Source organism: Sebastes fasciatus, chromosome 12 (genome assembly GCF_043250625.1).
Source record: "Sebastes fasciatus isolate fSebFas1 chromosome 12, fSebFas1.pri, whole genome shotgun sequence".
NCBI classification, from domain to species: domain Eukaryota; kingdom Metazoa; phylum Chordata; class Actinopteri; order Perciformes; family Sebastidae; genus Sebastes; species Sebastes fasciatus.
Window position 1 is genome coordinate 9,578,527 of NC_133806.1, and position 24,843 is coordinate 9,603,369.

At 38.7% G+C, this 24,843-nt stretch overlaps 2 protein-coding genes across 3 annotated transcripts in view; both read left to right on the plus strand.

Moving 5' to 3' along the window:
- Positions 1–5,308: 5,308 nt before the first annotated feature.
- tlr18 (toll-like receptor 18) lies at positions 5,309–21,032 on the plus strand. The gene is made up of 4 exons (XM_074653058.1): positions 5,309–5,493; positions 15,153–16,147; positions 16,966–18,148; positions 18,291–21,032. The coding sequence occupies exons 2-4, from the start codon at positions 15,162–15,164 to the stop codon at positions 18,744–18,746; spliced, it is 2,625 nt and encodes an 874-aa protein (XP_074509159.1). The 5' UTR covers positions 5,309–5,493; positions 15,153–15,161; the 3' UTR covers positions 18,747–21,032.
- A 2,736-nt stretch (positions 21,033–23,768) lies between these two features.
- Positions 23,769–24,843, plus strand: part of s100a1 (S100 calcium binding protein A1) — a 356,523-nt gene continuing 355,448 nt past the window's right edge. For both annotated transcript variants that reach the window (XM_074653068.1, XM_074653067.1), the window contains exon 1: positions 23,769–23,861. The gene's annotated coding sequence lies outside the window, so the exon portion shown is untranslated. The remainder of the gene's footprint in view (positions 23,862–24,843) is intronic.

The window sequence follows — 24,843 nt, forward strand, 5'->3', positions numbered from 1 at the left end:
ATTTTTAAAAAAAAACAGATATCTATAGTGCAATAGATATTCATGTAACAAACCCATATTGACATGTGTTTCCCTGAACATGTGCGGTGAAAATTAATAAAATATAAGTATAAAGAAATGATCTGCTGTGTTTATTTGAAAGAACTATGACATTGAATCCCTTAATTTACCTTTAAATTCCATTAATTTACCCATTAATAAAGATGTAATTAAGGTATTCAATGGGATTTTCAAGTTAAAAGGAACCTTTGATGTTATTTATTCAGTTTTAAATGTGTTTCCTCCTTGCAGAAAACACTTTCAAGAACAATTAATACATTGCAATCCATAATTTAATTCATACCATACTTTACCGGGGGTAATTAGATACTTGAATACTGAACACGAATCCGTTAAAATATCATGAAAACATTTTGGATTTGAACCAAAATCCCAAAACCTCAAATTGATAATTAATGGATTTGTCAAATATTTCAAATGAATGTGTAAATTAAATGTGTAAATTGATTAATTAAGAGCTTATGAAATCCAAATGTTCCTAAGGAGTTTTGTTTCCACCTTTTCAGATCTAAGTTGTTTACATGATAAGAAGGTGGATGTAGACTTTCACATAAACCAAATATTGTGGAAATATGCACACACCAGATCACAAAATGGTTGACACTAAGTCTGAGGTGCTTGTCAAGAGAAGCAGGTTGCATCATCACCATCTGCTGGCCAACATTTGTTGTATTGACAAGAATATATATATAAGGATAAACAGCCTATTCAGCATTTAAAATCCCCTTACATAAGTCATACATTCAGTCTCTACTGGTTATTCCTTAAACCTTAAGATGAGTTATTGCAGTCAAGTTGTTGCTACAGCCTCCTCCTCCCTGATTGATGATATTTAATGAGTAAAGAACCAGCAATCAACTTCACCAATCAGCACTGACGTGATACAGGTTACAAAGCTGTCTGCTCCAATAACGAGAGATGATGTAATACTAGCCAGTAGGCTATGACAGGACTTGAAAAGGTAAACCAGCACTCTCAGATTGATGAATGTTTTAGAGCTGAAATCATTTATGTCCATCTGAAGAGTATTTAATGAGACTATCTAGAACTCAATGCACCAAAAGTCCACAGTATTTAGGGACCTGATAACATGCATGCTAATTAACTTTGTCAAGGAGGATGCATTTTCACACTAGAGTACGTTCTCCCAAAACAATTCAGCACCAATTTTGAATGGCTTCCGTAATGATATACTCACTTCTTTGTGGATTTTACTTTTGTTTTCACAACGCAAGTTGACATAAATTGAGGCTGCACCGGCTTTTAAAATATTTTTTAAATAGATAGATATAGGACGTAGGAGTTATCGTAAGTGCAGGTAGGTATACAACGGTAAATGAAAACAGGCTGCTTAGCAGGAAACACAACAACCTCTGGATGTGTGGCGACAGAACAAGTGTAAAATTCTTAAGAATAAGATTCCTGATATTAGTATTTTTTAAAGAAGATCACGAAAACCATCTTTATACAGCAGCAAGACCAGAAAACAGTGATCTAAGACTGGATATTTAAGAAATAAACTGATAAAATGACCATAGGATGCTGAGAGAAGGATGAGAGAATGCTGAACATCTGGAGCATTGAATATGACTTTTTTTTTCCAAAGGAGGGCTTTTGACTGTAGTAAAATATTGATATGACATTGATTTCTCAACATCAACGGTTCAAGCAGCTGTTGCACAAGTCAATCAATTCCTGAGCTTTCTCAATAACAAAGCGCTGCTTTTATCAAAGACCCTGAGTTTGAGTCTCTATCTCTCTCTGCATTCTCACGGTTTCCCAACAAATTTCTGCCTATCCATTCATGTTTCCTGTCTGAAATAAGCACAATGAGTCATTAAATATAAATCCTCCTCTCTTTTAAATTGGTTTGTCACATCCATTCTTCTGCAGTTATCAGGAGCAAACATACACACAAACAAGGACAAGTCTCTTTTTTTACACACACACAAACTCATCCAGCAAAGTAGTTCTAATGTCAATCTTCTCAGTGGCAGAAACACAGACACAGAAATAGCTTTTAAACTCATGCCCAGAAAATGTATCAAACCATATTCCATTTTAATTGTTTCCAGTTGACATGGCTCTCAACACAATGAGGTAATCTGCATGATAAAGAAAACTGCTGGTATTGTGGTTAAGGATCAATTCACCCAAATTACAACATTTTCTCACTTACCTTTGCATATCTACCGTATCATTGGAGACAGTTAAGGCTTTACTTGCTCAGGTTTGGAGATGTCAGTCCCCTGCGCCGTTTTATCAGAAATACTCATTACCAAAGAAATACAGTGGTCACCAAAAGTATGAAAACTGCTGAAAGCATGTTCTGTATGGTTCGTATGATATCTTAAGAAAAAGTTATTCCTAATTTTTCGTTCGTTTCCTTACGAATGTCCAGCACCACGTGTCAATTTCTGCTCATTGCACGCATACATTCTTCGTAAAATAAACTTCCATCTTCACAAGAAATTACTTAGTTAGGTTTCGGCAACGACACTACTTAGGTTTAGGAAAAGATTGTGGTTTGGCTGAAAATAACTAGCGGTGTTACTTAAGTACGTAAGTTATGTGACAAATCAACATTGACTTCTGGTTTCATACAGGACACGAATGTCAGTCTCCTGGGCGAAAGTCAGTTTTTTGTTGAACCACCCATCCACCCCAACCTCCTCCCTACGCGGCGTTTGCTGCTCTTTATTATCTAAATCACAATATATACGAATAACAGTGCATTACTTTTCATAGGTCTACGAACAAACGTGTATGAGACCAGCATGTCTGGGGTTAAGGTTAAGCCAACACATTCTCACGCCCAACTCGTCAAATACCGCTTGTTTAGTGTCTCGTTATGGTTACAGTCTTTATTCAAAATAAACTTCTGTGTTCACAGGAAGCTTACAGTTAAATGCAGGTAAAATAAGTCAATGTTTACTTGGTTTCACACGGGACATGAACAGCTGTCTCCTGGGTGAAAGTCCTGTGTTTGTTTGACCCATCCATCCACCGCTCCAACCCACCCTACGTGGAACTTCTCGTCCTTTATACTAAGTCAGTTGCTCTGCCTGTCTAATAATGACACGGATGGATTTATATTAGAGTTAGTTGTAAGCTTGGTGCGTCTCATACTGATGCTGAAGGGTGCCCAGGTGCATCGTTATCAGACGCTGAGGTGCACAGGCCAAGTGGCGGGATTTGACACGTTAGGAGTGAAAATCAAACAGGCTCAGAGATGGATACTGTGCAGGCAAAAGCTTGGTGCACAAGGGCACTGTAAGGCCTCAATACTGCGATGTAGTAAATACATTAATTTTTTAGGTCTTGCTACACAGGATTTAAACAGCAAAATACCTTCTGCATACTGGTGAGCTGTTCCAAACGTTTTTTAGTTTCTACAGTAAAATCATCTGCAGACTTTTCTTACAATAGACCTAATCTATAAATTGTAAAAAGACCCCGACACTGGATATCATTGTCAACTTTTTTTTTTGATTCTTTTCTTTTATGAAGATTATGGGGTCAAAAACCACCCTACCCTCCAGATGCTTTATGAGCAGTCTGTCATCAGACAGGCACAGAAAATTGTGTCAGACCCAACTCACATCTTACACCTGGAGTACCAACTTTTACCTTCCGGCAGGAGATATAGAGTCCCACGGTGCAGATTGAACCGTTACAAACATTTATGTCTAGTAAACTTCTCAACAACTCGTAACATAAAGCTATCATAAGGACAGTGCAATATGTTTAGACAGTGCAATATGTTAAATAGGGACAGTGCAATATGTTAAATAGGGACAGTGCAATATGTTGAATTGGGACAGTGCAATATGTTGCATCTATGTAATATTGGGCTATTGTCTGTGCAATATGGGCAAGACGGTAGACGGTGCAGTGCACTACCTGGGTGCAATACCTGCCATGGTGTGTGTGATAGTATGTGCCATTATGTACGTGGGACTGTGTGTGTGTTGAAACATCTGTTTCTGTGAAATTGTTTCCCTGACTTGTGTGGAATCGTTTATTATTGTTGTTGATGCTGTTGTTAATTTAGCGTTTGTAACTGCAGTTGGACGGAGTCCAGGAACGATTTCCCGACAGGACAATAAAAGTATATCTTATCTCTTCTTATCTTTCTTTTCTCCTATCTATAATTCATTGTACCAGAACCTGTCAGACATGTTGCTGTTGACTTTTTAAACATCAGTTGTTTATATTTCGAGCACAAAAAGTAAATTTTCATTTATTCTATTGGGTTAAAGGCAGAACCCATCCCATCCATCAGAAATCTATATCTCAAAACCTGTACAAATGAAACCAAGTCTATCAGCATGGCTAGAATATTGGGCCCCAATAATGTCAACAGCAATTCTGAATGTAGTGAGAGCCTAGCTCTTATAGCTCTAGAACAGGGGTGCCCAATACGTCGATCGCGATCTACCGGTCGATCGCGAAGGTAGTGTGGGTAGATCGCATGGCATTTTTTTTTTTTTTTTTTTTTTTTAAAAATATATATATTTTTTTTTAAAATAGACGTCAGCCAACAAATTGCAACACTGTTTCACCTGAACTCATCTGGAGTAGAGGATGATATTTTGACACTACAAGCTGACATTCAGTCCAGGGCTCATGGACAGTTCTGGAACTTACTCACAGAGGAAAAGTACCTCAACATGAGGAAATGTGCTACCTCCTTGACTGCATTATTCGGCTCCACTTATTTATGCGAGTCAGCCTTTTCCCACATGAAGATTATTAAGTCCAAATACCATTCCACCTTGACTGATGATCATTTGGAAGTGTGCTTGAGGCTGGCTATCAGCAGCTACTGTCCGGACTATGCATCCCTGGCTGATTCCATTCAGTGCAAGTCATCAGAGTAAGGTAATGACAAAAAATGTACAGAGTTATATTGTACAATATGGGTTCATGCAGTTATGCAAGGTACACCAACATATATTGTACATATAAAGAATACTCAATATATTTATAAATAAATATATGTTTTGCATTTTTATAGTAGGTAGATCATTTTGACTTGGTCATTTTATAAGTAGCTCGCATGCTGAAAAAGTGTGTGCACCCCTGCTCTAGAAGATATTTTTCAGTCAAGACAGAAAAAGTCAGATTGTAAAAAAATGTGGAGCTTGTGAGGCAGAAGAAAATCTTCCCGTAACTACACATCCTTGAGCAACACACACGCACACACACACACACACACACACACACCCACACAAACAGGATAAATAGAGGGAGAGGGAGAGAGAGGCAGACAGAGAGAGAGAGAGAGAGAGAGCATAACCGAGCTGAAAGAGTTGCCACAGGCTAAATCATTCAGTGTTGAATCACTTCTTACCCAGCGTCTGACTTTTTTCACAGCACATTTTAACCTGTTAAACTGGCGAAGAAGGCATATCTGATCGCCATCTCGAGGTGAGTTGAAATAATTTGTCTCTCGTGTTTCAAACTTTTTGTTTTGAATCTTAAAATACAAATGATTCAAGTTTGTTGCAGTTTAAATCTGCTGTATCCATAATTTTCATGACTCTCTTCAGTGGATTATCACAGATTAATTGTACTTCTTTTGTGTTATCAGTGGTTATCCCTGCCATTCTAATGATTCAGACGGGGCAAACGGCACCTGCCTCATTATGAAAGTGAAAGTGAAAATTGTTAATTGAAACAAAATAACTTTAGGTTTAGGCAACAAAACTATTGTACTTGGTAGGTTAAAGAAAATATTTTGGTTTGGGTTAAAATAAGTATTACTTTAGTTAAAATGAGTCGTGTTTTCAGTTTTCACATGACGTTGTTGTCTTGTATTCATATAGGTGATCAACCATGTGAATAGATGATAACGGCCTTCTGAATTGGGTTGATTTGTCATTTTTAAAGTGGGTCCCCAGAAAAAAACGCTTGGGATACACTGCCCTACTGAATACATTGAAATAATTAGTGAGTATTGATCTGGTGTCATCAGGTCCAACTTTCAACAAGTTCAATATTTAGTTTTATGAGCCAATATCTGCAAAACTAATATTACCATCATCTTCAGCTAATTATATTATAAATAAATGGTTGGGTTGGGTCTTATAGTGGGATTTGTTGATAATAATAACAAGATAAACCAACACCACTCTTATCTTTTAAGACACCCGTCTCCTCAGGCAATCAGCATGCGTACTTGTTGGCACCTGTGAAGCTCCAATGGTAAATTGGCTCACTTCAAGCAGTTTTGCGCAGCTGTTACTGACTGGCTGATAATGTCTGTGGAGTTTCCTCTACAATACTGTGAGGCATAAATATTGCACATGTTTTTGGTAGGATAAAACCATTTTTTAAGGGTTACAAGCTGTGGGTTTTATTGAGAGTGAGCAGAAGTTGTGGCCAAGGCTCCATTGTTTTCATGGGGAGCTGTTTGTATACTAAAGTCACCGGATCCCTGCTGCTGTTTTGCCCTCTTAGATCATATTGCACAGTGCCGTTTATCTCAGTCCTTCACTATTTCTATTTATGTTGTAACTTCAGTTTTTTTAAAGGTCATGTTGAAATATCTAACCTTCCCTTTTTATCTTGTTGTTCTTAGAGAATGCAATGCAGCCATGACCACACATGCTTGTGTGCTGCTGTGGGCACATGCTGTATATGTTGTTGACTCTAAAGAGCCACACTGCAGCTTGCTCCCACTTTGAGTTGGACCAGAGAATTATTTTCTGGACCACTTACCAGCAACTGTCTGTTTGTATGGTCAGTCTGACATTGGTTTGATATCACTTAAAAAAGGCAGACACTTGGTTCCACTTGTCCACTTGGTATTACGCATTGATTACTCATTTACTTGCCATGTCACACAGATCACAAGACAATAGTATATAGGTGGAGTCAAATCATTATGTAATAGCCCTTTCTCACACTGGATATTTTGACTTGGCATAGCAGGAAATGCCCGGCTGAAACTAATACATTAACAATGGCTGTGTCTTATTAAAGTGTAGCAATACGCCATAACCACAAGCCGGAATGTGAAACTCAAGAGCCCTGGCACTGAGCCAACAAAACATACTGTTGGTAGTCACACCTGGTTGGTATGTCAAATGTCTAGAAAGATCCATTGCTAATATTATTAGTCACACCTTTCCATCTATGACAAAGCAAATACATATCTGCCTCGTCACTTTCCTTCTGAAAGATGATTTCCTGCCCTCTCCATTCTCACTCTCAACAGTTAAGGGATGGATGGACATTGCTGACACATTTTTAATTAAAACATTGCATGGTGCAAGTTTAGAGGGTCACTTCACCCAATTGTTTTTCACTTTTCCCCTATAGCATCTATGCAGATAGTTTTGGTTTAATTTGTCCAGGTTTTAGATATCGGTCTTCCTGACTGAATCAATGGCGGAATATCCTGCAGGAAAATATGCGATTGCTATTCCATCATTGGAAACAACTGCCTACTCTGTAAAGCAACCTAAAAAAGGAAGATGGACTTATCAAAAGGAGTTTGACAATATCGGCGAAGCGTTTCAGAGATGGAGAGAAAATGTTGCTAATAATTAGCTAATTGCCTTCTGCTCAGCACAACGGCTACGGTTAGCAGAAGGCTTAATTATTAGCAACATTTTCTCTCCATCTCTGAAACGCTTCGCCAATATTGTAGCTTGCCAGAGCTTTGAATCACAGTATGACATCTCAAAGGGCTTTACTTTTTTTTTTCTTTACTTTTACAGAAAACGTCCTAACCTAGGGTACCAGTTGAATTACAATATGCTGAAAGGATATTATTGATTTTTTTGCCTCCCCCTGCTTTCAGTACGTAAGTTACATACAAAAACAAGGTAAAATAAGTCAACATTGACTTTTGGTTTCACACGGAACGTGAGCAGCGGGCTCCTGGGTGAAAGTCCTGTGTTTGTTTGACCCATTCTTCTACCCCAACCTCTTCCCTTCACGGACTTTGTCGCTCTTTATACAACATTACCTGACTTCCTTAGAGGCAGCCCTGCATGTCCTGACTCAAAATTATGTAAAAATTCCAGTTCATTACTTTTCGTAGGTAAAGTACGAACAACAGCCTGCTTGCTGTTGATTGTTTTCATTCAACAAATGATAGTTCCCATAAAAGCTTTTGACAGCATGGCCTGCATGCAGTTTGTCCATAGTAATGGGGACACTGTCTCTGAGAGGAAAAAGCAGCTGATGTTTTTATTTAAAATTAAGAAACATCAATGCTTTGAGCAGCAGAAATTAATTTCATCATGTGGGGGTGGCAGCAGAAATCTCAGAGATGGCCATATCAAAACAAAACAAACACCAGCAATAACTGTGTCTGTAAATACCACCAGATGTGAGTGGGAAAATGGTTTTGGAAAGATTACTTGATGTATGATGTCACGAACAACCCCTGCACATAAACATGTGGAGTGTGCGTTGCTATGGAGGTTGAACATGATGACCTGGGAGCAGAATGTTCACAGCTCGAGTACTAGTCCAGCTGTGTTTGTGCGTAGCACGTAAACATGGAGCCTCATTAAACCAGAGTAAAGACCAGTCATCAGTGAAACAACTCTGCTTCCAGATAAATGTGTCGTATAGACGCAGTGGGCGCAGTGCTTCCAACGCATGTCAATGAAAGAGCTATTTGCCACCGATTATTGACTGTTGGGTAAATATCACACACAGTAATAGAGCTTTAAGCTCAATGGATGACGCCATTCATGGCATATCAGACAGATATCATAGTTTAATCAATGATAGAGACATTAATTGTTTCTTTCGTAACCTGGTTGCTAATTTAGTGCAGGACTACCACGTCACACTATGAAGCCTAGAGTGCAGCATGTATGTTGCATTGAGTTGCTACAGTATGGACCACACAGTACCATAATACAGTAGCCCTATTAGAGTATGACTGTGCCTGTTGATACACTTTCATGTGAGCTTGAATACAGTACGTGCATATGTTTAGTTAGTCAATACATATTGTCATTAGTCTATATTTAAGCCAGACATTGTGATAAGTTCTGGGCAGATTTGGCTAAAATTATTAAGTTTAAATATCCAACACTTCAAAATCAATTTACACAACACCCGGCACTGAAGTTGCACTTAAAGGGAACTCCACTCATTTTACACAGCTGTGTGAAGTCTGATAAATTGCCTAAAGTGATGTTATTTGATTGAGCGTTGGATGGAGCTGAAGATGGCTAGTTTGAAACTGAAAATCTGGAGGTGCGGAGAAGTGAGCTGTGTGGAAGTGTGGAGAAGTGAGCCATCTCACGGGAAGGCGTATAATACCACGACATTACATGTACATTCCACATGTCATGAGGAAGTACACTGCTTTTTGCGTGTCATTTGTATGATACTCAATCGTCTGCAGTTAGGTTTAGGCAAGAAAACCACTAACTTCGGTTCAGGCAAGAAAACCACTTAGGGTAAGGGAAAACGTCATGGTTGGGCTTAAAATAAGTAAACTAAGTAAAACACGGAGAGAAACAATGGAACGCAACTACAGAAACACGTCACAAACGCCAATAAAAACACGTGATAATCGTCACATGACAAATGTCATTAACGTAACTTACAAAACAAAACACCGGTCAACAACTTTCTAGAACACAGGACTCCTGATTAATAGTCTAGTGTTTGTTGGACCAATACACCGACATACCGCATCAACCGCTACTAATATATCCCACCCAACCCTCTGACCCAACTGCGGGCGGTCTTGTTGCATTGTGGGTAATGTAGGCGCTAGGGCTGCACAACATTTGAAAAAACTGACATTGCAATTATAATTTTTCTCTACGATATATATTGCAATATGAAAATATACATGAATATTACCCTAAATTGTGTAACTGGTGCACTTTGAGAGCAAAATGAAGGGGTTAGATCTGGCTCTAGTAAGCAATTTATTCATAAACTCATTGGCAAAAAAGTCACACCTACAAAGCAGAGTGAGCCACCTTCACCATGGGCATTTCCAAGCTGATGTACTATAGCAGGTCGCGGCACACATTACTCTAATCATGTTGAATCAAGTTGAATCCCCGAGACAAGAGGCAGACCAGACACGTTAAGAAGTCTAAAAATATATACAGTTCATCATGAAACTAAGACTGTTGGTACTTAATGAGAAACATTAGTCATGGAAAATGGGGAACCGTGGGAGTTTTCCTTTTGTATCAAGCAGCGAAAGAGTTGTAGCATGACGTGTTTGAGTTAATATGCCGATGATGCCAATGCTGAAACAATATAGCCTATCATGCAGCCCGAGTAGGCGCAGGAATCAGAATGTATTGGAATAAAAAAGGTGATATCTCTGGTTCTGTTGGCCTTTTTTTAAATAAAACTGTCTTTAGTTAGTCTTGAGTCCAAATACTTGTTTCTGTTTGCTCCAGGGACTAGTTTGCTAATGATTTTGGTTGAGAGATTTAAGGTTGTTGTTGTCACTTTGTGTGGTTTGTCTGTCACTGATTTTATTATTAGGACAGGGAGTGTACCTTTCAAACAATGAGAAGTGCTGTCACACTGCAACATTTCCTGTTGCGTGGATTACTCATTCTTACCGTAAATCTGAGTCAGGAAGATTAACTTTCAATTTGCATACTGCAACTGGGTGCATAGATGAACAATGTCACTGTTTCCAGGCAGTGTCAGTCTATAGATTTTGAACACGACAGGATTTGTGAAAGCTATCTCTGAGATGCAGAGAAAACAAATATTTTCCCTCGTCTCATGCTTTCCGGGGATTTCCCAGTTGTCTTCCCAGCTCCGACTCTATCAACCTGGCAGCAGGCCAACCTGCCCATGCAAAATATTGGCCAGGAAAAGGGGCCATATGTTTTATGTGTAAACACAATAAACTGCATGTGTAGGTGTTTTAGATTTTATGACCTAGAAACCTTAAAAGTTGTAAACTTAAATGCGTGTTGATGAAGTGATTGCAAAAAGCCTTAGTGATACTCAAGAATAAAAAAGAGAACAGCCTGCAGCATATCTGTGCACATTCCTTTTACAGATAAGACTGCACCACAGAACAGGAAACTGCACCTACGAGTCATCCAGTAAATTATCTTTATTAGATCCCAACAGAGAAACTCCTACCAGACAGGTTAATGTCAAACCAGCTGGTGGTCATGAACTCAAAACTCTAGGCCTTTGTAGGTTAGGAACACACAGCTTTGGTTGACCTCTCTTGCCTCATTTAACAGAGGAACTTGCCTAAGGCACCAGTCATTTTTTTCACTTGAGTCAGGAGGCTTATCGGAAACATTATGATTAAACAGTGTGCTAGTGACAAAAAATCCCCAGTTTGCTAACACAATATTGTCCAATTATCAGAGCTGTAGATGTGAGACTCAACTTAAGATCCTTATACTTTACGCATATGCAGACAGCTGTGGACTTATACCAGTTCCACACAATTCCATTCACACTACAATTGAGGGTTGGTCTAGTGGCCACCAGCCCATTGTCTTTCCCAGGGCGTCAAATGCTGAGCATGGCCGTCGGTGTTTAGTATCGCCACACAAGGCACCCTTATGCGCCTTAAGCGCTGGTATGAAATGCAGCGGGCGTTCCATTAACTACAATGTAATTCCATTCGCGGCAACAGTAAACGTCTTGAGAAAGTGCGCTCGGAGTGTGGTGATGTCATTTAATAAGTGAAAAGAAACACACTGAGCAGACGGGAGGGGAGGTGGATGAGTCCAACAAACACAAGGCTTTCATCCAGAAGCCTGCTGTTCGTGTCCTGTGTGTTAACTTTCACTTTCACTTTACAATCAGCTGATTGTTCATGTCCCGTGTTGACAACGTTCAGTGTTATTTTTACTTTACAAATGTAGTAGTTCTAAGCCCAACCATGTAGCTCTGTCCTAAAGTGGTTTTGTTGCCTAAATCTAAAGTGACGCCAAGGGGCGTGACAAAGCTGTGGTATGTGATGAGTTGGGATGAGAATGTTTTGGTTCCACACATGCGCATTTGCCAATCCACACTCCATTCCAGTTGGTAGCAGTAATGTACCATAACGTTGTTTGCCAGGGGTTCAACGTCATTTGTCGGTCTTTGTATTCCTTTAAAAATTAATATATATATATATAAACAGGGGTCACGTTGGATCTCCGCACACAACCTCTCTTCAAAACAAGCATCCACTTTGTTTTCTTCTTCTTCTTCTTAGCAAACCCGCTAGAGGTGCATATGCCACCAACTGGAGTGGAGTGTGGGATACGAAAACTGGAGCATACTTAGTCGGTGCGCTTGCTATACGTACATTTTGCCCAGTCACAAATCTTGTGCTGCACATGGACGTCCACATAGGAAGCCTTAACAGTACAATTTTGGGCTGTCCCAGACAAAAGCTGATATTTGTGAGAGAAACATGGTGAAATCTCTGGGCTTTAGTCTAAAACAGTGATCACAAAGACAAGAGACTGTATCAAAGCTTTGACAATGTTATAAATGTAGGACTGAATTATGACCAGTTACCCATGTCTACAAACTACCAGGAAAAGAGTTGTGATTTCTTCAATGTTACTCAGGGTTCTTTGATTGTTTCAACTTTGTTTTCTGAGAAATCATGTTTTGTCTGTCAGTTTGGTGTGGCAGAAAATACTACAATACCCCTGAGCCTCTTGAACTGCCCCCCCAATATTTAAAAACTGTCATTCTCACCCTTAAAACCTTTTAATGTCTACATTATGTGCAAAAGACCAAAACTCGAATGCCTCGAACATGAATGCATTTTAGATAGACTGAGACAAAATTGTATTGATTCCCAAAGCTTTGTTATTGCCAGGTGATATTACAACATCCTTTTACAACAGTGCCTTTCATGCGCAGAGTTTTACTACATCAATATTATTGATGTTCATCCAATCTGCTGTCAATTTCCCGGAACGGCTGTCCATTGTTGCCCAGATTAGATAGCCGAGGAGTGTTTCTGGTTTCGTCATTGAAGCAGCATCACGGCTGTTGTTTTCTCACTCAGACAATGTTTATATGTCAAGCAAGGAAGATGATGGCCACACAGTAAACAAATGGTGACATTAATTCATTCAAAGAATACAATCTTTAATTTGCCGTCTTGTATTTATCTAGCAGAACGCAATAACAATGAGTCATTCAAATGACCTTGGAGGAATGAGCAGTGGTTGGCTCAATAGCAAATGAATACCTGTTGGGAGAAGAACAAATCTTTCCTTTAATATCATAATGTCATTTCTTACTGCTCACATGGCTGAGAATGATAAATATATATATCTAATGTGGGCTTTATCATATGATAAATGTTAAAAAAGAATACTGTACAAACCAGTGTATCTTACTTATGTTGTGATTCATCAACTCTGGAAAAGCTGCAAACAATATTCACCATCTTCCCCTTAACATCATTGTTTTTACAGGTGCTGTAAAGTGATTTTAATTTAGTTCCCATTTGAGTCAAACCAAAATTAAATTAAATATATTGATCCCACTCTGTCACAGATGACCTAAAATAAATAGGGAAACAATATTTTTCTACACCACCCATATCCGCACAGACATAAATGTTTATTCAAGTCACGTCACTTCTGGACTAGATAAAACAAACACTGTTTGTTTAACGGGGGTTGTAAAGCTTGATGGCTCTCCGGCACGTGAGGGCCAACACAGAGTGTATCATTGGACCAGCAATATAAATAAAGGTTTAGGAGAGGGGGTTTGAAAGAGTCTGACTAACAGCCTAAAGCAGGAAACTAGTCTTAAGAGGGTAAATACTGTGGAGTGTGAGTGCTGTTGTATGAAGGGGGACTAATGAATATGTCTGCTTTATTTGAATGAGTCTGTCTTTTTCGCTGCAGATTTGCTGCCTGAGATCACATAATGACTGTAGGTAGAGGGATGTGTGAAGCTTGTGGTCTGTTGTGTGTCTTGCAAGGTTCACTTATACCCTGCCAAATAAACTGAATATCTTGCTAAGGCACATTTATGATTTAATGGGAGATGATGGAAAATTGATCAAAGATCTTGTAGACGTAAGATTTGCTTCTTTCCTCTGTTACATCATGCCTTTATAATCTTGATCTCTTTGCTGTAACTCAATGCTATTTTGTGTTTTGGGGGTTTCTGTAAAAGCGTGAATATCCTCCTTTTTCGCAGGAAAAAAAGATTATTAATTTTACAGGAATTAGGATTATGTTAACTTTGACTCTGATTTGATGCAATGACAGCCCAGATCAAGATATAATGCCATCTCTTAGTAGGAATATGGTGATAGTGGGTTCACTGAGAGGAAAAGAGAGTGACTGTTTGTGTGTCATGGAAAAACAGAATAAAGATTTGTAAGGTCGGGTTGTATGGGTGGGTCAATAAAATACCGCTACCTATTTATTTGTAATGTAACTGATGTTCTTAAGTAATGCAAGTTATTTCTAAGCCAAACCACGATCTGTTCCTAAACCTAACTAAGTAATTTTATTGCTGAAACCATAGGGAAGTACTTTCCTGTGAAGACAGTAGTTTAATTTGAAAAGACTGTAACATGTAGAAATTGACACGTTTTGCTGGACATTCATAGTTTAACGAACAAAAAAGGAAGAATAACTTTTTCGTAAGATATCATATGAACCATTGTATAAGAATAGGTTGTGTATAGTGAACCTTTAAAGAAGAGAAAGAAAAAAGGATAAAAAGCACACAAAGAAGGGAGAAAGAAAGACATAAACAAACATAAAAAGGCACAGAGATAAGGGAGAAATAAAGAAAGAAAACAGACAGAAATAAAGGAGACAGTATTGAAATTAAGAACATAAAGTACAGTAAAAAATACAGTATTTTCCTTCTGAAATGTAGGAAAAGGAAGAAAAGTGGAGACTTTCACAAAAAGAAAATGTGCTGACAAAGTATTCGTATTTCAAACTTGTACTTGAGCAAATGTACTTTCAGCATCTCTGGAGAGAAGCATTGACAGTTTCATGAGATGAACTAAAGTAAACCACTGCTTCCGAAAACAATTTGGGTCAATGTTCAGTCACTTTTTCCACTGGAATAAAGAGTGAAATGCTAACATTTAATCTTTCCTTTTTTTGTTTATTTACAAGGCTGTCACCATGATTTGGGAATTGCTTCATTTTAGTGCTCTCCTTCTTGGAGCACTCACATCCCCAACTCCATCCTCACCCCGCACCAATAACACTGACGGAGGATTCTGTCGCATCTACAACTCTGGCCGCTCAGCAGACTGCCTGGGAATACAGCTCGACAGTGTCCCGTGGAGACAATTTCCATCCACACTGGAAGACATAGATCTCTCCTACAACAAACTTCAAGCCGTCCATGCTGACGACTTCCTCCGCCTCCCTCAGCTCCGCATCCTTCAGCTGCAGTACAATAACATTTCACACATTGACAATGATGCCTTTAAAAACAATATGCTACTGGAGCATCTTGACATCTTCAATAACTCCCTGCAGGAAATTCCTGCCACAGCTCTGACTCCTCTCTTGAATTTGAAAAAGCTCCTCATGTCCAATAACCTTTACAAACAAGCCACTTTGGCTGATAGCTTCTCCAAATTTGTCAAACTCCAAGTTCTGTCCATGGGTGGCCCTCTGGTGATGGGTCTAAAGAAAGATGATTTTCAGCCCCTGAAGAACATTGGGTTACAAGGTTTTGCAATTAAATGTTCCTCCAATCTAAGTTACTACGAGCCTGGAAGTTTAGAAGTCATCCAGACAAATCAGATGGGCTTTGATATGGCCATAGATCAACGGCCAAATGCTCTTCCTCACATGCTACGTGACCTCGCCAACAAGTCCTTCAGCGTCCTCCAGTTCCGTAACCTCTTTGAGTTTACATACTACATGGAAGAAGAGGATATTTTCCAGGGTTTAAAAGACATCACAGCCCAACAGCTCATCTTTCACAGAGGTAAATTCAATGAGAATCTCCTCAGGATGACTTTAATAAACTTACAAGTCGCCCCTATCAAACGTTTGAGACTTCAGTACATCGACTTTGCCCGTTCACCCACATTTGTTGATAGCGGAGCAGGTTCCAGCATCACAGACCTGGCACTGGATAAGTTGGATCTTTGGTGAGTATCTTTTCATTTGGGGGCATCATGTAATAGTGTGAAATATAATTAATTTGGTGTGAGATTTAGCACATGCTTGTCATAATGTCATATGTGGCTCGACACTGCCCCGTGATGTCTCACCATGCAGATTACAAGAAGTCTAACAATTAATTTTGGTATTGTTTGTAGAGTATAAGCTTACATATTATAATTTCAAATGTATTCTAAGTATTCACATACTGTATAGTATTTTGTCCTTCCAGCAAAACACAATCTTGCAATCACAAGAATTAATGCAAATTCAAGCAAAACCCACGATATGTGTGAGATCTTGCAATTTTCTCAAAACCCTGCAGTTTTTCCACAAAAAATGTCGAAACTTGAAGTATTCTTGCCAATTTAAGTAACTGCATGACCTGCAATTTAGTAGCAAATGTCAAAGAAAAAGACAAGCTCCAAACTACATAACACACTCCCCTATAACTATAGTGCTAAGGACTTTTTTTGCCTTGAACTAAACTTGCCCCCCAGGCTATATCACTCTGACCAAGCTCTTACCACTGACTTTTTAAAGTTTCCAGAACTGAATTATTTCTCATCTAATTCTTAAAACTAACCATTTAGTTTAAGTACCATGCTGGCAGCATGGGTTACAGCTGACTTGGAATATTACCGCAATTAACTGTAAAATCTTTTTTTTTTTTGCTACGCCACATTGGGCACACAAAGGCAATATATTTTTGGATTTTCAATAATTACAAAAAGCATAATTTGGTGACTGGGTGTTGGCTTTTCATGTGCACATACAGAACATTACAAATCTCTATTTCTTGTAGGTATATCAGCAATCCTGATGTGCTGCGATTTGACTGGCGCTTCACCTGGTTCAACAAAATTAAGGCATTGTCTATTCAGCATGTGTATTTCAATGGCGTGCCTTGTGACGCCTGGGGTGAGATGAAAGATGTGGAGTTTCTGGATGTCTCTAATAATCGACTACAGAATGAGTTCATGTACAACCGGTTGTGTGATTACAAGAGCACCATGCCAAATCTTCACACTTTCAAAATGAGCAACAATGACCTGACCAGTTTGAAAGGCTTGTCATTGCTAACAAGGGAGTTCCGGCAGCTGCAGGTGTTGGACTTCAGCAACAATAACTTGGGATCGGTTGAAAACAGTCGGAACTGTGTTTGGCAAAATAATATCACTCGGCTTATTGCTCACCACAATCAATTTGTAAGTGAAGCCCTTCGCTGTCTGCCCACCACAGTGCAGTACTTGGACCTGTCCTACTGTGACCTGGACCAGCTGGATACGACATACTTTGAGAAAGCCACCAACCTGAAAGAGCTCCTGCTGAGTGGGAATAAAATCAAGTTCATCCCATCTAAGTGGGAAAGTCCATCACTGCAGTCACTAGCTTTGGATGGGAATTCGTTTGGTCTCATTAGCAAGGCCTCCTTCCAGGACATGCCTCAACTGTCTAAGCTGAGGGCAGGGAACAATCCTTACCACTGCACTTGTGAGCTCCATGCTTTTGTCCAGGACACAATGTCAAAAGGAAAGGTTAACCTCACAGACTGGCCATGGAACTACAGGTGTTACCACCCAGAGGCCTTGCTCAACACAGTCATATCCAAATTTTTCCCAGGTAGAGTGGCGTGCGATATCAGACTGGTTATCATCATCTCTGTTGCGACCACGGCAACGGTGATCTTGATATTGATGCTGATTTGTTATATTTTTGACCTTCCGTGGTACACTAAAGCCACGTATCAGATCATCAGGGCCAAATACAGAGCTCACAAGGAAAAAGCGGCAGGGGAATTAGGGAGTTTTAGTTATCATGCCTTCATATCCTACAGCCACTTTGATTCAGACTGGGTGAGGGACCAGCTCTTGCCCTGTTTGGAGAACAACAGGAACTCCTATCGTCTGTGTATTCATGAGAGGGACTTCATGCCAGGGAGGTGGATCATCGATAACATCATTGAAAATATTGAAAGTAGTCGTAAGGTACCAAATTGTAGTTTGTTATAGACTTGTACATACCACAATACAACACAATCCGTAGCTCATCAAATCCGATGTAGAAGAAAGTATTACAAAACACTTTTAATCCACGTTTTCCTTTCTTTTTCTTTGTCTCTATCCTCAGGTAGTGTTTGTTCTCTCCCGGCACTTCATTAACAGCGAGTGGTGCAACTATGAGCTGTACTTCGCTCAGCAGAGAGCAGTGGGAAAAACCTTCAATGATGTCATTCTAGTGGTGAAGGAGCCCTTGGATCCCAACTCCTTGCCCAGCAAGTACTGCAAGCTTAAGAAGATGTTGAGTACCAAGACGTACCTAGAGTGGCCCCAGCAGGCCAACCAGCAGGCGTTTTTCTGGGCCCAGCTGAGAGGTGTTCTGGGCAAGCCAACAATGACTCGGGAGGGGGCGCACAGTGTTAAGAGCAGAACTTCATCTGTTGGAAGAGTTTCTGTGATTGGGCTCCCCATGGAGGATAGGAGGCCAAAAGTAGTGGACGAAGAAGCAGAACCACAAAATGAGATTATGAACAGGAATAATGATGAGCTGTCAAATCAGAGACAAATCCCCATGGTGGCATTTTAAAAGGTTAGAAAACAAAGATTATACATTTCTTAAGTTTTGTCTCAGTAAAGGCTTGAACTCAGGTAACCTCTTGTGTGCGAGTTATGCCAAAGCTTGGAGCAAAAGTCTCATTACGATGACAATGACACGATCCCCTGCCTGCCCATGGCATATTCTGTCATGTTATCCCCGTGGGCAGGGCTGATGCCCTCTGCTCCACTCTCCCTCTGAGCATCTCAGGCCGGCTGCCCAGCTGACAAGCGCTGAAAGGCCGCAAACTCAACGGCTCAAATGAGATCTCCCATGTCGCACTCTGGATAACAAGCGAGGTGCCAGAAAGATGTGGTGACAGGAGCGACAGTGTGAAAGGGCCGTGCTCTGTTACATTTTTGACCCTCAGAAGTATGAGATCATGAGTGTCTCTTTGTGATGTTCTAGGGCCAAGTCAAAGACCACACAGGACATATAATATCAACGTTTCTTGATAGGAATGTGTTTTGGAGAAATTGCTAATCTACCTTGGAACATAAAAATATAAATCCCTAGTGAATCGTGGTAGATCCTTTGATTCAGTGCATTTGCTCTTGAGAATTAGCAATGATTTGTGAGAAAAGTTGAGCATATGAGTGAGAAAAAAAGAAATTGAGAATTCATAGCACTTCTGCACTTTGTATTTGTATCAGCTCTTTGAGTTTGTGCTAACTAACTGTGGCTCTCTTTAGGCCCTGTACTGTTTCAAGTTGACTGTATTCAACTATTATATATAAGGTCAGATGATCACTAATTCTGATCTGATTGTGCTGTTTTTCTGTGAAGTAACTGTTTTCAATAGGTGGTCAACAGCAGCTTTGTTTTGTTGTTTATTGATGGATTTAGGTTGAGTTGAGCTCACAATTGTGTTTTTCTTGAAACCATTTTTTTCCCCAAATTACTTCTTTCCATTCACTTCCATGTGCAGTATTCAGCCAGTATTATATAACAATTTTAAAACAACAGGCACTTTGACAAGGTTACATGTAAGCCCATTTGCAGAGTTTGCAAATGGCCAGTAGATGACACCCTTGAACTTATTATTTTCTGTTTAATGTCCCTCAGCGAGAGAGAGAGAGAGAGAGAGAGAGAGAGAGAGAGAGAGAGAGAGAGAGAGAGAGAGAGAGAGAGAGAGAGAGAGAGAGAGAGAGAATCTCACTTCTTGCTATACTGTGAAAAATATAAGGATTTGAGAAAGGTTTTCTTTGAAAACATAAACAATATCCTGAGTTTATCCATCTCCCCAATCCAAAGAAACTGCCATATTTATGTGTGGAGAAAAGGCAGTATGCAGTATTAACTGTAAAATATGTTGACTGTTGCCATACACTAAGAGAAACAAGTTGTGTAGTAAATGTTTCTGAGTGATTACTTTTTTAAAAGTATTTCCCTTATTGTTTTTTTAATGCCTTTATTATATTGTATTCAAACACATGCAGTCTCATGGCAGTAGAATCTGTCATCTAACTGAAGTAGAGTCTAAAGTAGTTCCTAATTTGTTCACTAGTTCCTGACTTCTGTTTGTGAAATGTAACCAATAACATAGTATAATGGCTATGGTCCCTACTGTAAGTGCAGGGTTTTATTAACCATCATCAAAGAATATATATTGCCAAGAAGTGAAAGTGAATTGTTTGTTCCATTGATTAGATTAGATTAGATTTCCTTTATTATCATTGTACAGGTACAACGAAATTGAGTTTGCAACTCCCTATCACATACACGATGTGTTAAAAGACAGTCTATAAATACAGGGTACTGTATAAAGACAGCAATGAGGTTAGTGACCAGTGTCGTATGTGTAAACTGTCATAAAGGGCAGTAAAAGTAAGTACACAATCTAAAACAATATAAAAGACAATGATAATAATAAAGAATTAAATACATATTAAATTGTATAATCAGTTGGCATGTGCAATATCATCAACAAATGCAGTTCAAAGTGCAATTGCAACATCAGCGCCCAGCAGAAAAGCTATGCTTCCGCTATTTTGGAATGAAAGCGACTACTAGACGCCAGTAAAACATTATTTCATATCATTATTTTCTGTTTCTGAAAGACCAATGTATTGGGGTCCTAAAGAAACACAGTCAAAATCTTGGAAAATGTCAAAAATGCTTATTTGAATTTGAGAGAGACTCATTTCCTGCTCTAGTTATCATATTTAAAGTGCGTAGTCCTATGCGACTCATTTTTATTACTTGTAAAATGCTGGACATTCATAATCCTTGTATTGATGTTTTATTGTGTAATTGAATAAAAACACAACTGTTTTAGTCATGACTGTAAACGTTTGATTATGTTGGATGGCTGTAACACATCCACTACTTGTGGATCTCAGCAGTTGATTTCAGACCCAGTAATCAGAGATGGTTGCTTTAGTTTCCCACACAGAAGAGAGAGATTAGAGGCTCTTTTTCACACATCGAGTTGGTCTCGGTTAATCAAGTCAAAGAAAGGGTTTCATCTTTTCTTTTCCTCAAACCAAGAATAGAAAAATCTGTCTCTAATCTGAGAAGGTTTCAGGTTTTCATTAATTATGTAGCGAAATGTTGAACTTGGAGACATTACTTTGTGTCAAGATAATAACACTCCACAAAAGACGTGATGTTTTAATCTCAATTTGCACTGACACCATGGACATTTCTGCCATTAATGAATTAATTAGATTTTCATCCATCCACCCATCCAATCATTATATATATAAAATATTGTTCTGTGTATATGTTTTACGTGTGTCCCTAATGGAAATCTGAGAAGCATCTCACGCTTTACCAGGTGATCTCATACTGTAACTAGCTGTGACCTTTTACTTATTTGCAGTACTGTATCAAATGATCTTTGGTTTTGAGAAATGAGGTTAATTTTTAACTAGAAGCATGCAAATATCCATAAAGCCTTTATAGCAGTCACCTGAAGATAATGATGTAAATTAACCCCAACAGTTTGCGCTCAGTAAAAAGAGGATTCCAGTTGCCTGGTCTGCCTGCGCTTCATTTGTATTGCTTCTCAAGTGGGTGCCGTCATTCAAGCACAATCATTCCCTTAATTGCAAATGATGTTGCTGGGAAGCATTAGTCACACCTAATAAGCATAAGTGAGGCCTAATAACACGAACACAGGCAGCCCATAGGGAAAAGCTATGGTTGGAAAAAGGATTTGCTTCAGCCTATTTATTGTGTTATTTGTCAGTATCAGTTAACAGAAATGGCTGTATTGGCCAAGTATTTGTGCACATACAAGGCATTTGAAACATAACAGCTAAGAACAAGGACAGCGAAGCTGGACACATAAAGGAAGGGAATAGACAGGGCTATAAGTATGTGAAAAATTAAGTGAATAAATATAAAGCACCATTGACCAACGACATTAAAAAAATGTATATATACAAGTCAAGTGTTGTAAATAGTATAAATAGTGCAAAGAAATAAATATTGAATGGGTGGATCTGTAAATGCATACAATATACAAAATGTCATATTTACAATGACAGTGCAAATGACATGTACATGTGCATTGAAGGCTAATGTCACTAATCAAGAAATTCGGGAGTGCTATATCTAGGATATTGCACACAGGGATTTTGCAAAGCCCAAGACACTGTTTAACTGTACCTGAAGTAGAATCTAAATTAGTTTATAATTTGTTCACTAGTTCCTGACTTCTGTTTGTGAAATGTAAACAATAACAGAGTGTTATGGCTGCGGTCCTTACTGTAAGTGCAGGGTTTTATTAACCCTCATCAAACAATATATATTGCCAAGAAGTGAAAGTCGATTGTTCGTTCCATTGCAACATCAGCGCCCAGCAGCAAAGCTATATGCTTCTGCCATTTTGGAATGAAACCGACTACCAGACGCCAGTAAAACGTCTGCCTACAAAGTGCTGTACAAAAGTAAAACTAAATAATTTATATTCTATTGTCATATTTAATACCTCTTCCGACATGGTCTGAAAATATTATAAAAATAAGCGTTTTCAGTTCAAATTGATGGTAACGGATGTTGTCAAAAAAACACTAGAGTTTTGTCTGTTTGCTTCTCTACTCTTCTGCCGTCATATCTCACAGGAGCTTCATTCTATCTATCATTCCAATTTTTCAAGACTTCAACAATCAATTTGTTCCTAATGACTTCATATCTTTATTTTCTGTTTCTGAACGACCAATGTATTAGGGTCCTAAAAATAACACAGTCAAAATCATCCAATTACACGTATGCAGTTTTAATAGATATTAAATAATATAATAGATTAATAGAACTATCTATGTTGTTCATATTTGGGTTCAAAGTATCACACAGTAACAGGGGGTATAGGGGCAATCCGTCAGTCATTATGAAGGAGACAGACACAGATACACACATTGAAAAATAAAAATTTGATTAATTTTGATAGACCAAGGTCTCTATTTACCTTTGTATTGAAAGACAAATAAAATTGAAAAAAAAGTGTTGAAGTTTGAATGAAGGTTTATTTCAATTATTTTATATTGGGGTCAAAATGGTCTCTATATAAAACAAATAATGTTTACTTGAAATGACTAAAAACTAGATCAAACAATGGTAGACAAACTTTAAGTACTAATGTGGATTGTACTTGAGATAAAAGCTGCAATTTGTATATTTTCAGTTTACACAATATGCAAACATACTATAACTTTCCTAAAATAATAATAGTAATCTTTTGGGGTTTTTTCCAGGATGACATTAATTGCCTTACTAATACTGTTTTGAGAAGAAATAAGTTAAATATTTTTTTCTTCTATTTACAGTAGGCTAATTTATTCTTGTATAGCCCTTGAATGTTGACAGTTAAACATGCTGGCTTCCATCCCTTACACTTAAATGGTCATGGTTAAATGCTGCTTCTCCTGCCATGCCATGGCAAGGTAAAGATATGAGTGCTAATAAACTGTGTGTTTGTTTGGTTGCCATACATGGCCTGGTGGCTCACCTGTGCAGCAGGTGAGGTAGCAGCAGCAGCTGTCCGGAGGGAGGCGCCTATCTGATTCAGATTAATTTGCACACAGGTGAGAGGAGCCCATATAAGTGATGAGATGAGGGCTGAAGTCATTTCCAGCTGCATCTGTTAACCTCAGTGATCAGGTGAGTCCCTGCTTGTTTCTGTTTGTTTGCTATTTTAATTGCTTAAAGTAAAAAATGCTTTAAAGATACTGTAAGGTGACAGTTCAAAACAAATTCTGACAAGAGAGGAAAAACATGGTACTTTTTTTTAATTTTTTAATTTTTTTTATTTTAATATTTTCATGTGGAGTGGCATCTGCAGTCTTGTTTTTTAATGTTTCCAAAAAAATGTTCGTGCTTTAGTCTCAGTCTCAGTTAATTAACACCAGCTTTTGCATTTGACATTCAAAAGCTTTTAATTAGCTCCCCCATCGCAGCGGGAATAAATGATTAACGGCAATCAAGGAGACTAATCAAGGGAATGTGCATCATTCAGGAAAGTGATGCAGCACTTCTCTGGCTCTCGAACCGTAGATTTGAGTTATTTATTCACACACTCACACACAGGTTTAGAGCAACCCTGCATTATTAACGAGCAGCACGTCTCTGCTCATATAGATAAGAATCATCAGACATTCAAATGATGAAACATGACCACCAACGTTAATCCTCAGCATGAAGGCATCAGGTAGTTTATATAAAGTAATGCAAGCCCAGATCTAAATCTATTCGGTTGTGCAGGCATGCCTTGCAGGGGGGTCAGTCTTTTGTCCTCCACTTGGTTCACTGAGGGTGGAGAGGAAATGATTCAGCCCCCCTGATGTGGCAGCTTCCAGCTCAGGTGTCTGATAGTGAAGGGCAGGTGTAAGGTTAGATATGTCAACTGGTTTAACTCTGACTGGCATTCCTGAGCCTACTATACTTGCATTTTATTTTTGAGTTTGGCACAGCAGGTTTCACCAAAGTTTGGTTTCATCCACTGCACACAATTTTTAACTGGAATCCACTCAATGACAAACAGTTTTATCTTTTTCCCTCCTTTTTTTTGTAGGTTGAGTTGAAAGTTCAGTTCATTCTGGAATTATTATTAGTCTTTAGGTGAAAAACCTTTTTGAAATAGAAA